This window comes from Orycteropus afer, unplaced genomic scaffold, assembly GCF_000298275.1.
Source record: "Orycteropus afer afer isolate SDZICR_OR568_19922 unplaced genomic scaffold, OryAfe1.0 scaffold00006, whole genome shotgun sequence".
In the NCBI taxonomy this organism is placed as follows: Eukaryota; Metazoa; Chordata; class Mammalia; order Tubulidentata; family Orycteropodidae; genus Orycteropus; species Orycteropus afer.
In genome coordinates, this window is record NW_006921593.1 from 28,569,413 (window position 1) to 28,584,594 (window position 15,182).

The window sequence follows — 15,182 nt, forward strand, 5'->3', positions numbered from 1 at the left end:
AAACAGTAACATGCTCGTCAGTCATCTATGGAAGTGGCTAGAGCACCAACTGATTAAAGAAAAAACCAGTAACTCAAGGGACAGAATCAAGCATTTGCCCTATGTTTCCCATTCAGCTTGTCTTTTGGGATTGGTAAAGAAATGTTCTTCTTTAAAGAGACACATTTAATGGATAAGGAAGAATGATAGCATTAGGGAATTTTGAATGGAGGGGATGACCTCACTGGATACCAAAGCCATTAGGTGACAGGGTGGTGGGGAACTTTATAAAGACCAGAATAGACTGACAGCTCCCAAATCCACTGATCACTCTATTCAATGAAATGGGATAACAGTGTCACCCAATAGGAAACACACAGCCTATGCACATGAAGCATACTCCAGAAAGAATTCCTGCCCCCCCCAAAAAAACCTTAATCTTAATCTAATTAAACGCTAGGTGTAATCACCAATTTAAAGAAATAAGGGGATGGAGGAACATGTTAAATGAAACCACAAGGATGCAAATCCAAAATATGTGATCTTTCTACCAAACAAATGACCCAGAGTTGCATCAACAAATGGCAAAAATTGAAAATAAAAGAGGAAGGACAGGTTCTATTATAGATTAAATGGAAGCTAAGAGTCATATCAGCTCTGGTGGCATAGTGCCTAAGGCACCTCACTGCTAACCAGAAGGCTGGCAGTTCAAACCCACCAGCCACTCCTCGGAAAGAGAGCTGGGCAATCTACTTCCGTAGTGATACTGCCTTGGAAACCCAAGGAGGGGTTGCTATGAGTCAGATCCTACTCGACAGCAACTAACAACAAAAACAACAACAAGTCATATCAATCTAATTCAGTTTATAGACCGTGTTTGTACCTGAGCTAAACAAAGGTACAAAATGACTTTTTGTGGAAATCAAGGAAATGTGCAAAGTTAGTGGGCATCAGACAATGCTGGGTTTGTAAATGGTATCATGATGGCATTAAGAAAACCACGCATCAGGGAGGGATACTGAAGTCGTGTTCCATGCGAGGCTGCGGGGCGGCAGGACAAGGAGGCTAACCACTGCTGAGGCTCGGTGATGTGTCTGTCACTCCCTGTAGTTTCTGTGTATTTTCTACAATGAAGGCTAAAAGGGGGAGGGGAGGAGCGGCTCCTCTTGGACCCCACCCCCGCCCCCCACCCCCCGCCTCCCAGCTGCATCTCCATGTTCCTTCTCCTCTCCTCCCTGGCTGAGGTTTCTGCTCTGGCTGGTTCAGATGAGGGCTTAAAACTTTTTCTTTAAATTGTATCTCAAAAGTCTTACTTATGGTGATTAAAATGTTCATATTAAACTCTTGGCTAGAGTCAACTCTGAAGAAAATTTAGGCAATGTTAACTAATTTATGGATTTTTAATAAGCACTGGTTTCTATGGAAAAAGAAACTGGCTTAAAAATACACCAGGGCATGTGGAAGCAGATCTGAGCACATCAACCCACCAGACGCTTCACTCAGTACCTGTTCCCACATGCAACTCCGGCTCGACGCAGCCAGGCCCTGCATGCCAGAAGCCCTGCACAGTGGTGCGTGCGTGCGTGCGTGCATGCGTGCGGTCTGAGACAGGGAGGGAGCTGGTGGGCGGGAATTCAGAGCAGGCACCTACTCGGGCTTTGTCTCCACAAGCTTGAACTTGGGGGAGTGAAACTGCACAGACAGGAATCAGAGTGAGGCAAGCTGTACAGCTGGGGGTAGAACAGCAAGCTGACTCATGTCAACAGTCAGGGAGTCACATGCTTGCCCACCAACTTAATACACCAAAAATGCTCAGACAAACAGATGCAGACTGTCCCGGGACGGGCAACAGTGCTGGTGTGAACAACAGCAGGCTGCCCGGCCAATCAGGGAGGTCCGGTGACGAGGGAGAAGAGAAACTGTGTTGTTTGTTAAAGTTTTAGTGTTAGGCTTTTTGGGTTTGTTTGTTTTTTAAACTGACAGACTACTACGCAAACATAAATGCCTGCTTAGTGCAGAAATAACTCCAGGAAGATGTGGTCCTGTGAATTACCAAACTAAGTTAGTGAATGGCCACATTAGGCAGACAGCAGAGACGGCTGCCTCACAGACACAGCCTTGGTTGACTTAACCAAGGGTAGGTATCATGGCAGCTCTGTCCTAAAGTCTGCCCAGTGCCCAAGCTGTCTCAGCTCTTACTGTCTTACAATGTGCCCAGTGTCCACTGTTTACCTGATATTGTAACAAAATTCAAACGTTTGATCTTCCAGAACGGACGTAAGACCATAGACATCTGTCTTTTCCCTTCTTCAGTCAGGTTTGAGTTGTGAATCTGAGGCTCACAATTCACCTGACTTTAAATTCCTCATTAGTAGGGCGTTTTGAAATTCAATTTAGCTCACAAACTGAATTTTAAGGAGGGGCGTATGCTGGAGATCTATGGGACAGTGGCGACCAAATGACAGAGAAAGTGCTTCCCCCACCTTCACCCTCCTGGCTTTGCTCCAGGCAAACTTTCTTTTTTATTTTTGAACTAAAAATATAAATTTTATTACATTGTACATACCCTTTCAATAACATGAACAAAATATTCTGTTGGGTGCAGATGTATTCAACAGTAGGAGTTCTTGTACCAATTTGTCTTCTGAGAATATTGTTGAAAATTTGAGCCACGTCTTTTTTGCCCTGTTAGGAATACAATCATTAAAATATTTACTTGACTAAACATAAAAATGCCCACCCACCCTCCCAAATAAACTCAAATAAAAGCATTGTATATTTATAGTGATGACTGAGTATCTGACTTAAAAGCTTCAAAGACATTAGCATTTTCTTACCTCTCTTCATTTATAATTCCCAATTCTAAGTTTTGATACTTCTACTATTTTTCACGTGAACCATGTGCTGACCAAGTGAAATCTCACTACATTCCCCACAGAACTTGAACCGTTTCTCACTCAGAATCATGCTGACTCAGACGTGTAAGCAACAAAGCCCTGCTACCGGTCACGGTGCACCCAACATGGAGCAAGCTCCTACCATCAGACAGGACATTCGAGCTGGAGCCTCTACTTCCCTCTTAAATGACAGAGGGGAGGAGAGGGGAGGAGAGGGGAGGGGAGGGGAGGGGATTCTGCAAGTTCAGCCTTAATGTCAAGTAGGATCCCGGCACGTGCTCCTTAAACAAGGTCTACTTAGGAAAAACTTTATAGGGATTAATAATGAAGGAGCCAAGTATTGCAGGAAGCACAACTTCATTACATTGTTGTACTTTATCAATCAAATGGACGGGCAGTGTTACCATCCAGGGAACCTCAGAATCAGAAGAGTGCACAGCCCCGTTCCAACACCCAGCCTGAAGCACAGAGACCACCTTGGGGCACGTGCCATCTTGGCAGCAGTAACAGCACTCTCCAAGAACTGGTCTCAAGGGCACATTTTTTTTTTTTTTTTTTAAATTGATGTCTTCAAAGTTCCAAACGACTATTCAGTTCTATGTCCAGGTTGGGCGGTGGGGTGGGGGTTGAGCAAGGAGGACTAGCTGTTTCAGCCCATGGCCAGCTTCCCGGAGGAAATAAAACTGGTGCTGGAATTTGACAGACTATCAAAACACGTGAAATCAGTTATGCAGGGAATACCCTAGCTCTTCTACCTGCTGTACAGTAGGAGAGAAATATAATTTTATTTCTCCTCTGAATAAAAATTTTATTATCAATATTATAAAATTCAAGTAACTTATGAACCACCCCCTCCCACCCCTCCTCAAACTTTAATCTGGTTACATGTCTCTCATTTTCTCCCCTGTAACGTGCACCTGTCTTTCAAGCACCTCTGCAGACATCCAGTTACTCAGGCTGACAAACACTGGGGCTTCGAACAAAGCCCACCCCTGACAAAGAGAGGAGGGAAGACTGTCCTGCCCATGCCAGGCCTCCGTCACCACGTACACCCCTGGACTGAGCAGGCTCAGGGACCATTCTTCTCAGGGTTAAACTCACTATTAATTAGCAGGGCATGATCCAGCTATAAAAGCCTGGCAAGAGGGCCGGGCAGGAAATGCACATGGGTGTAGCTGGCCCTGAGAAGACAGCAAGCTATGCGTCTGTGGAGGTCCTGCGTGGAGGACGGTGGCTGTGCGCTAGGTAGGGCCCCCAAAGACTGCAAGCCCAGAGCGGAATGATGCGTGTGATCTGCTTTTTCAGTGTTAGTGAACAATCTAAAAGCACTGCTGAGCAGAAACCCACGTGAGGCAGAGACTGCGGTCTCTGCTGTAACGAAGCTTTAACAGGTAAAACAGATACAGCAAACCTGCAAAGCCAGAACCCGTGTAAGGCAGAGACCCGTCAGAGAAGAAAAATTCAAAATTTTCTATTAAAATGAGCGAGAGGAAAGTGGTTGGACCACACCCTGTCGAAGATGGAAAACTTGTGAGACCTGGAAAAACAAGGCAGCCCCGTTGTGTTCCGGCTCTCATGGGTTTCACTGTGTAACTGGACGTTCTCTAAGATGTCATCTACCCGTAAAACTCCAACCTTCTTTGATCTCTGTTTATTTCCTGAGAGCCAGGCACTGCAGTGCTCCAACAGCTGCTTCTTATATACGGCCTGAGCAAGAGGGCAAACGAGTACCTACGAAGTCCACGGACATGCAGTGAAACAGGGGAGCAGCTTGGTAACAGGGCCTGTGAGCCCCGGGCTGCGGGTGCAGCAGGAACCCTAACGTTTCAAAGGACAGAACACACGGAGAGACCGAGCGCAGCGTTCTGTTCCTGAAAGACAAAACCCCGAGTGCGCACCTCGAAGTCGATGAGCTGCAGGTCGGCCACCAGCGTGCTGAGCAGGCCGCTGTTGTAGAGCTCCTGGGCGAGCTGGGCCACGGCCTCCGTCTGCGGCTCCTTCTCGTTGGTGCCGTACAGGATCTCCTTCATGGCAACGAGGTTTTTGGAAACTTCTTCCGTAGCCTGGTTTTGAGGGGAGGGGTTGGGGAGAGAGGAAGAAAGCATTCATTTTAAAAAACATCCCCGTACCTACACGTGTTAGTACTTTCACTCTGCTCTGCACCTATAGGACCACACACAGCACCCAAAGGTGGGCAGGGCCCTCCCACCCTCAAGACACACACTGGACGCAGGCCTGTGCACGTGTGCTGAAACACTGGTAGAAACAGAATGCAGAAAGGGCTCCACAAGGGACCCCAATTCGTCCTTGAATGGGGGGATATCAGGGAAGAGGCGCCTGAGAGGACGCAGAGTGGACAGCTTCTGACAAGCGAGTGTGGGGACAGGAACAGGAGCCAGGCTGAGGGAGAGAGAAGCACAGAGCATGTCACAGGCGAGACCCGGAGGGAAGAGCAGTGAGGGTGGACAATGAAGGTGAACAGGCCTTGACCACAAGGCTAAGGGGCAGCATGAGGGAGCTGCCCTTCTGGCCAAGACAGAGGACCAGGCAGAGAGTCACTTCCCCGTCCTCTCCAAAAGAGGCTAAAAGCCAGACTAACACAGATGAAACCATGACTCTTAGACACTGGACTCCATGCGGCACTGGACAGCGGTTCCTGAGAGAAGGGAAACAAGCGCAGTGGCCCTCGGCCTCGCCCTCTGCCTGCCGTGTCCAGCCACAGCGCAGGGAGGGAAAAGCCGAGAGTTATCTCCAAGGGCTGAGGAGATGGAACTGGGAATCGGGGCGTCCTCGACACGCTTATAAATCATTGTCCTAATAATCCCAGTGGGAATCCTCACTCAGAATCAGCGGGCAGCCACGGCTGAGTTTTCTTGACCTCTTGCAGCCTACTGCTACCTCACTGTACTCCGTAACGTGCGGGGGTTTCTGGCAACAGCTCTCCACCCCATACTCAAACTGAATAGCCCAGAATGTAATTTTTCTGGGCCAGGAGATTAAAAAGTTTCGCAGCAGTAAGTGTTTTCTTATCATCTAAGTCCATGTGCTGCTTTTTCAACTCCATTTGATTAATCTTTATCCTGAGCAGGGAATGTGACGGTCTGTCACGTTTCCCGAGTGTGCCACCTGCTGGCTTTCACCAGTGGCCCTAAGGAGTCAGTCCAGCTCCCTTTGCTCCTCTGGCTGAACCAACATTTTGAAGTTCCTTGGCAACTTCCACAGACCTCGGTTTATGCTCTTCTTTGAATCATCACAGGAGTTTGAATTTGAATTCAAACCACACCCTGAGCTCTCTGGTAACAAAAGGTGAACAGAAGGCAGGGGAGAGGCGGGGAGGCAGAAAGCTGGCTGCGGGTCCTTCGGGCTTGAACGGCAACCTGTCCGCCATTGCTCTCAACATCAGTGGACACCCGTCACCTGCTGACCCTATTACCCTTCCACCGGCTGTGGCTCCTGGCTCTCCTGCCTTCCCAGGACCCACCCTGTCTACTACCCAGGGCTGTGAACAGGCTCATTCCAGCTGCAGCCCCTGCTGAGAATTCGCATTTCCACCCCAAACCTACTGACCAGAATCTACAAGACCCCAGGTGACGGAAAGGGAAGAATCACTTGGTCGTCTGTAAGGGTCACCGGGGGTCTTCTTAAAATGCAGACTGACTCAGCAGATCCCGTGGAAAGGCAAATCCTCAGCAAGGGGTCCAACCGGAGTGAACCGGTTTGAAGCCCTGCGCTCATCTCCTCATATATTCAACTTCTTTCAACTTCTTTTTCTCCCTATTAGTTTGTAAGCATGATCAAGACTCCTGTTAACAAAATCAAAGAAGCTCTCCCTCAACCCCACAAGTTCTTTTCAGCCACCACCAACTCCATTAATTAAACCTCCGAACACCTGCTTGTTTCTGCTCTTCAGTCACGCTCTAACCCCTACCCTTGGCTATCACACCTAGTATCTGACTGGCTTTGGTCAGTCACCAATGACCTAGATGCCATTAAATACAATTTTCCACCTTCGTTACATGCAGGCTCTCAGCAGCGTGGGAGGCTGTTGGCTACACCCTCTCTTTAGAACCTCTTTTTCCTTGTCCTCTGTGACTTGGTCCCCACCATCATCTCTCTCTCTTAGCTTTCTGGCAGGAGCAGCCCTAGTGGTGGAGTGGGTAAAGCACTCAGCTGCTAACTGAAAGGCCAGCAGTTCAAACCCACCAGCCGCTCAGCAAGGCAAAGATGTGACAGTTTCCTTCTACAAAGATTTACACCCTTGGGAGGCCCGATGGGGGTGTTCTTCCCTGCGCTACAGGACCCTGTGAGTTGGAACTGCCAGCAGTTGGGTTTTGGGTTCTCTCTGGTTGCTCTTTCTCTGTCTCCCTTTTGGCTCACCCCCAACTAGGTTATTTAAATACTGGCCATTCCTAAAGGCAGGGTACTGGGCCGTCTTCTCATGTTGTAACCTCTCTCTAAGTGATCTCATCCACTAAACCTATTGTCATGGAGTCGATTCCGACTCACAGGCAACCCTACAGGACAGACTAGAACTGCCCCATAGGGTTTCCAAGGCTGTAAATCTTTACATAAGCAGACTGGCACATCTTTCTCTCACGTAGTGACTCGTGGGTTCAAACTGTCAACGTTTTGTTCGGCAGGACAGCTCTTAACCACTGCGCCAGCAGGGCTCCTTGATCTCATCCCCACTCACCTTCAGTTATCATCCAGACCCAGGTGCCTCCCAGATGCCTATCTCTGACCCAGGCCTCTTAGCTGAGGTCCATACCAGTACCCAGTTAGCCCACTTGTCGAGTTTGCTTCACATTCATACCATTTTGCTTTCACTGAAGACCCACGTCAGCACCTGTTTCGCTAACTGAAAGAAATCTGAAATCCAGAGGATTTTTGCTTTTATGAAAAAAGGCAAACAATGAAACTAGCATTCAGTGTTGGTTTTGCAGCGAGCTGTTAAAGAGACAGTGCACACCCCAAACAGTGAGAGCGGCATCACCAAGCTCCTTCCCTGGGAACTACACTCAGCATCAAGTTACCAAAGCTTAGAACCGTGTCTGTGAACACTATGTATGTGTATGTATGGATATATACATACCAAACCCACTGCCATCGAGTCGATGCCAACTCATAGCAGTGCTATAGGACAGAGTGGAACTGTCCTCATGTGGTTTCCAAGGCTATAAATCTTCACAGAAGCAGACTGCCACACCTTTCTCCCATGGAGTGGCGGTGGGTTCTAACTGCCAACCTCTTGGTTAGCAGATGACTGTCTGAACCACTATCCACCAGCGCTCCTGGGGAACACTGTGCGTCAGTGTTACTTTAGGTTTTACATGTTCTTTGGTAGCATGTGGTAGATCCTTTTCGGGTCTAGGAGTGTTTGAAAGTTTTTCCATATAAATTAGTGGTAACTGCTACTTTGCTTTATGCCATCCCAGCTCACGAAAGGTTTCACAGCAATGCTCTCCTTTTGGACAGTGGGGTAAACGTGTATTCCTGCTGACCCCAAATGTACCCACTTGGACGTCTCAAGGAATCTGCATCCTAGTGTATCTAAAACAGTTCGTGGTCTTTCCCCATATCGTGCTCCTGTTCCCCACCTCAGGGGAGTTTAACGTTGATGCTATTCTACATGTCAGAGTCACCAAGTATCCAAAACCTATCCATTCATCTCCATCTCTACCATCACTGACTACCCAAGTCAAAATGCCTACCGACTCTTGCCTGGACTTAAATAGCCTACTGAATGGCTTCCTTGCAACCACTCTTGGCCCCTCCTATCCATTATCCACATCACAGCTCAAATATGATTAAGACACTCCCTGTGTAAAACTCCCTCTCAGGAAGGCCTCCAAAGCCATGCACGATCTGGTCCTTCCCAACCTCACCCTGTACAACTCCTTCCAAGCTGTCTATGCTCCAATGCTCCAGCCACTGGTCTTCTTCCAGGGTCCCTGCACACGTGGTTGCCTACTCCTAGAAGGGCCTTCACACTCACATCCTCCCGCCACCTCCTGGCCAACTCCCACCTGCCCATCATTGTTCAGCTCAATGGTCTTTCTAGGTAAATTCTACCATATATGCTCCTACACCATGTTCTTCTTCACAGCATTTTCCACAGTTGTATATAATTCCCTTTTTCCTTGTGATTTCTAAATTAACGTCGATTTCCTTCTGCTCCTCTGGGAACTCAGTGCTTGCCGTGACCCACACACGCTTCGTGACTGGGTGCACAGCATCACAATTCATCACTGGGATATAAAACGCAGATGAAACCTGTATCAAAATGGATATAGGGAGCAGTGATGTCACCATACCACAGTGAAGGAATTCTTGAAACTGTAGTGTGGCTACACGGACCTGAATGAAGGACAAGCCTGAAACAGCTCCTCAAGAAAGCTGAAGGGAAAAAAACAAACCTCAACCGAAACACAGACAGAGGTCTTGCTACCCCAAGCTGAACTCATGCAACCACACTGTACTCCGGCCAGAAAGAGAAAAAGGCACTGCCAACTGGCTTACTCCTGGCAACCACACCCGAGTGGAAAGCAACACCTAATTCTGACTCCCGTCTCCTGACTCCCCTCAGGTTGCCGGTCAGAGAACAGGCAAAGCAAGACCATAGCTGATGTAAGCTTTTAGCCACTAACAAAAGGGGGCAAAATGTCAGAATGAGCAATCAACATAGCTGTCCAATACTGGACAAGAACAGGCTTCCCTCCAAGAGTGGGGAAAAAGACAAATCACCTGACAGGCGACCAGTTTAGTGTAGTTCAAAGGAAGGGGCCCACTCCTGAATGACAGCCAATACCTACTGGACAGAATTACAGTGGTGACCTAAGAAAGACACTGACTGACGGGCTGATTCCAGCACGCTGGCCATTTCACTTCACGAGCACGTGCCGTGGGCCTGGATCTTGGCAGGCACTGCTCTCAAAGTGTGGCCACCCCTCAAGCTGAGCCCAGTGGAAGCCAACTACTGCATCCGGTGTTGAGCTAAGAGCAGTCTGCTTCACAGTGGGGAGGAATACAGCTGCTCGATCTGAACACAGGCCACCTACCCTCCACCTTGGTCCGCAGGGTCAAGTCAGGGGTCTTCAAAGGCATGGTGGGTAGTGACTTGCCTTGAGCTGAATTTACAAACTAACTCCTGGTGAGCTCATAGCCATTTCTATGGGGAGAAATATGAACGGCAGTTTTGCTTTGTATCTATCTCTATTTCAGACTGGTTTGAATGTTTTTGGAATCTACGTTGTACATTTGTTTTGAAAAAAATGGGTAAGAAGAAAAGCAAAAAAAGGGGGGGGGGCAGGGATGAGATAAATAAAATACATCAAAACAGTAACTGTGTTGACATGAGCTGGTTTGTCTTATTTCTGTTTCTACTTCTCCCTTTCATCCCTCTCCACAAAACACCCCAACCCCTGCACATTTTCAGACTGATTTCTAACTAATCAAACCTGATGCCTCTGATGTAGGTGGTTATACCAAGCACACTCTGAGAACCAGAACCACACACAATGCCAAAAACAAACCTAAAGAGTGGAGGTTTAATAGGCACATGACACTCTCTCAACTGCCCAAGCAGCAGATAATGGCACTGATGGATAAGGGCCTCCCAAATGCCTCCTTAGCTCTCCCGGGCATTTCCATGAGTAGTTTCCATCTACACAGAATACTCACCAGCACAAAATAAAAAACTAAAATTCACCAACTTTATTATTTGTTAGCCAAAAACAAAACAAAACAAAAAACCAAACACACTGCTGTCAAGTCAGACCTGACTCACAGTGACCCCTCCTGGAGTTTCTGAGGCAGTGTCTCTATGGAAATAGATTGCCCAACCTTCCTTTGGAGGAGTGGCTGGTGGGTTTGAACCGCCAGGCTTCTGGTTAGCAGTCAAATGCCTTAGGCACTATGCCACTAGAGCTCCCCTATTTGTTAGCAGTTCTGATAAATGAAAGAGATTAAGTTCATATTTCAATCCATGCCTTTTAGTTCTATGCATATTTCACTTATATGTGTGATTTCTATTCCCCATTACACGGACAAGTACAAATAGGTAAGACAAAAAATAAAAAATTAAACATATATATATATATTTTTTTTTTTTTTTTGAAAGGAAATAGTACCAAAAGACAACCCGGAAAGCTTAAGAAGTATTCCACAAGAAATGACGATTTTTCTCCTGAGATTCGTTCAGTAAGAATTACTGAAGATGCTGAGCGTGGAACAAGTACACTTTGTCACTGTTGGTTTCCCCTTCCTCAGCACTGTATTAACCACCACGCCCAGGACCCATCACTGCTCTGCCTGCACTGTGTAATACACTCTCTGACTCTCTTACTACATCCTCTCATCTGTCACCTCCCCATTCCCTCATACCTTCTGAGCTAGCCACACTTCCAGGTCCTCTAAACACCGTGCCCTTTCCAACCTGCTGAAATCATCACATCTCATCTAGTGTGCTGGCTGCTTCCTGACTCTGCAACCTGCTTCGACGCCATGCTTCAGTGCTGCCCATGGCGATGCTCGGAGTCTCTGGCTCCTGGAAACCCTTACATGTCCTTTACTGATAACTTGCTCTACTTCAGTTCCCTGGGTTGTGAGCAGTGTGAAAAAGTAGCTCACTAAAAAATCATGCTGTTCAACTGCCTTCAACCAGCTCAGAGACACTCCTTCAGACAGTGATTTCCAACCAGTCACTCTGAGCAGCAGATACTTCAAAGCTTCTCCACTCTCCTCAGGACACTATGGTCTCTCTGTGCCTGTACCTGAGCCTCACTTCTTCTATGGTGAGATAAGACCTTCTTTAATTAAAACATCCTCACCTTCCACATTCCACCCTCATGTCTCAACCCTTCTGCCACCTTCTGGCTCAACCCTAGTGCCACACTAGAATCACCTGGAGAGCTTTTTAAAATGATGTTCCCTGCTCCCAAATAAAACCAAACCCACTGCCATCAAGTTGATTCCAACTCATCATGACTCTACAGGACAGGCTAGAACCACCTCATAGGGTTTCCAAGGCTGTAAATCTTTATGAGAGCAGACTGTCACATCTTTCTCCTACGGAGTGGCTGGTAGGCTCAAACCACCAACCTTTGATTGACAGTCAAGCACTTTAATTACTATAATACCAGGGCTCCTTCAAAAAGCTGCCCACTTACCCCAAAATATGTATTAATGACAAGAGGAAGTATAGTACGTTTACAGTGGAGACATCTCCTTAACCAACAGATCAAAGAGAATGTCACCAGCAATGAGACACTGACATCCTGTGCCTCCTGGCATGGCACATCGGTTCTGTGGTATTCGTGCCAAAAGTCCATAACCTGAATTGAATCATGAGGAAACGTCAGCCAAACCCAAATTAATGATATTCTCTAGAAAATAACTGGCCAATACTGTTCAAAAGTGTGAAGGTCATAAAAGTAAAAGAAAGACCGAGAAACTGTCCCACAGTCAAGGAGACAAGCTGTAGCACTATACTGACAGGGAACTTTAGAAATTCAAGCAGAAGAAGACGCGGAATGAGGGATATCACTACTGATGTCAGATGGATCTTGGCTGAAAGCAAAGATACCAGAAAGATATTTACCTGTGTCTCACTGACTATATGCAAAGGCTTTTCACTGTGTGGATCATAACAAATTATGGATTACATTGCAAACAATGAGAATTCCAGAACACTTCCTTGTACTCATGCAGACCAAGAGGCAGCTGTTCTAACAGGACAAGGGAATGCTGCATGGCTTAAAATCAGGAAGGGTGTGCATGAGGGTTGCATCCTTTATTCAATCTGTATGCTAAGCAAATAATTTGAGAAGCTGGACTATAAGAAGAACAATGTGGCAACAAGATTGGAAGAAGACTCATTACAACTTGTGATATGCAAATGGCACAGTCTTGCTTGCTGAAGGTGAAGATGACTTGAAGCATTTACTGAACATCAAAGATTACAGTCTTAGTGTGGATTATACCTCAACATAAAAAAAATAAAAATAAAAAAAAAAAAGCTCACAACTGGACCAATAAGCAACATCATGATAAATGGAGAAAAGATTGAAGTTGTCAGGGATTTCATTTCACTTGGATCTAATCAACACTCATGGTAGCAGCAGTCAAAAAATCAGACATTGTACTGCACTGGGCAAATGTGCTGCAAGGGACCTCTTTAAAAGTGTCAAGGAGCAAAGATGTCACTTCAAAGACGAATGTGCACCTAACTCAAGCCATGGTATTTTCAATCGCCTCATATATGCATGTGAAAGCTGGACAATGAATAAGGATGAAAGAAGAATTGATGTCTTTTGAGTTGTGGTGTTGGCAAAGAATACTGAAAATACCAAGGACTGCCAGAACAAACAAATCTGTCCTGGAAGAAGTGCAGCTTGAATGTTCCTTAGAAGTGTGAATGGCCAGACTTCTCACTTATTTTGGTCATGTTCTCAGAAGGGACCAGTTCTTGGAGAAGGGTATTATGCTTGGTAAAGCAGTGGGTCAGCAAAAAAGGGGAAGACCCTCAATAAGATGGACTGACACAGTGGCTGCAGTGGTAGACTCAAGCACAGCAAAGACTGTAAGCGCAGTACAGGACTGGGCTACGTTTGGTTCCATTGTACACAGGGTCTCTAAGACTCAGAGCCAACTCAATGGCATCTAACAACAAGATGTGACAACTAAATATAATGTGTGACTTTGAACTGGATCTTGGTCCAGAAATAAGATGACAATAGGACAAATGATGACATCTGACAGAAGGTCTATAGATTAGTTATCAGGACTGCAGCTACGCTGTCGTCTTCATTTTGATCACGTACGGTGTTAACATCTGGGGAGCTTTTGGCAACCATTCTGTAAGTCTTAGAAGTCTGTCAACCCGCTGACTTTGCCTTCTCCTCACAGAGAAGAGGCATCCTCCTCAGCTCCAAGCCTGAGGTCTAGCTCTCTGTGCTGAGGAAAGGGACCGAAAGCGCCAAAGCTCTGTTAGCCTTGCCACTGTTAGCCTTCCCTCATGGGAATCATGTGGGTCTTACTAGACCATCAGGTGCTGGGCTACACGACTGCTGATCCAGTCTAATTCTCAAGCTTTTAAATTCCAAATAAAGGTCTTCCAATTCTCTTCGCTGTTGTTGTTATCTAGTCTCACCCTCTCACTTTGGAGATTTTTGTCTCAGCTCCAGCCTGCCTTAAAGTCTGAATGCTCACACTACTGCTCTCCATGCTTAGAGCCCCTGCAACCGTGATACCTGCCCTCATTCCTTGGCACTCTCCTCCTCTATGGCCTACCATAGTTGTTGCCCTGTTTCTGTCTCTTGCCTTGGGGTGTTGCAACTTCATATGTATCTCTTGACTTCCTTCCCAATGCATACTGAGGGGCTCTGGAAAGGGTTTACACTTCTTTGTAACACTCTTGCTATGATGGTGATTTACACATGACATGGCTTTACCACAACTACTCTCCTCACTTATTGATCATTTTGTTATCTGACATTTCACATTTCCAACTTTGAAAAAATTCTCAGGTGATGCCTCTGATGGCCTGGGCCCCATATGGGGCCACGGCTAGGCCTGAGATGCTCTCCATGGGCCACCTGGAACAATATACTGGAGGCTCCAGTGACGACCGGCCATGTGAGGGGAAGTGGCCAAATGATACCTTCTCCCATTGATCTGTGATGTCTCTGTCTGGCCATGGAGGGTGTGGGGCAATGGCGGGATGACCTGAGGTTGTGGGTGAGCAGGAGGAAGCAGGGCAAGGGCCTGAAGGTGCTGGGGAAGTCAGTGGGGGGAGGCTGGAAGAGGAGTGTGGTGTAGTAAATTACCTGGTATGGCTAAGGCACTTGACTGCTAACCAGAAGGCTGGAGGTTCAAACCCACCAGCCACTCCTCGGAAGGAAGACGGGGCAATCTACTTCCGTAGTGATACTGCCTCGGAAACCCAAGAAGGGGTCGCTATGAGTTGGGTCCGACTTGATGGCACATAACAACAACAACAACAACGGCTTTTCTAGCATAAGTCTTTGTAAACTCTGTGGTGGAATTTGCTGTGAGCAACCGAGGAGCTCCTGATTATTAAAGTTATCCACCTTGGGTATTCTGTTGAGAGTGGCACAAAGCAATGTTCTGCGAAGTTCGCTGTCTCACAGGTGCTTAGAATTCTGATGTTATGATTGGCTAGTTTGGCCACTCTGTCAGGCTCAAAAGGAAGCCTCCTAGAAGCAGAAGTCTCTCTGACTACTGGCTGAGAAAGACGTGCTGCCGAGAGAAACACATGCCCGAGAGACACGCATTGCTGAGAGATAC

General features: G+C 46.9%; 1 protein-coding gene across 1 annotated transcript in view; it reads right to left on the bottom strand.

The window, feature by feature from the left end:
• The window catches only part of CAB39 (calcium binding protein 39), a 46,872-nt gene that overhangs the window by 17,738 nt on the left and 13,952 nt on the right, over positions 1-15,182 (bottom strand). The window contains exons 2-3 of the mRNA XM_007942101.2: positions 4,775-4,939; positions 2,546-2,664 (exon numbers count right to left, since the gene is read on the bottom strand). Coding sequence (XP_007940292.1) covers positions 2,546-2,664; positions 4,775-4,939 — 284 coding nt within the window. The remainder of the gene's footprint in view (positions 1-2,545; positions 2,665-4,774; positions 4,940-15,182) is intronic.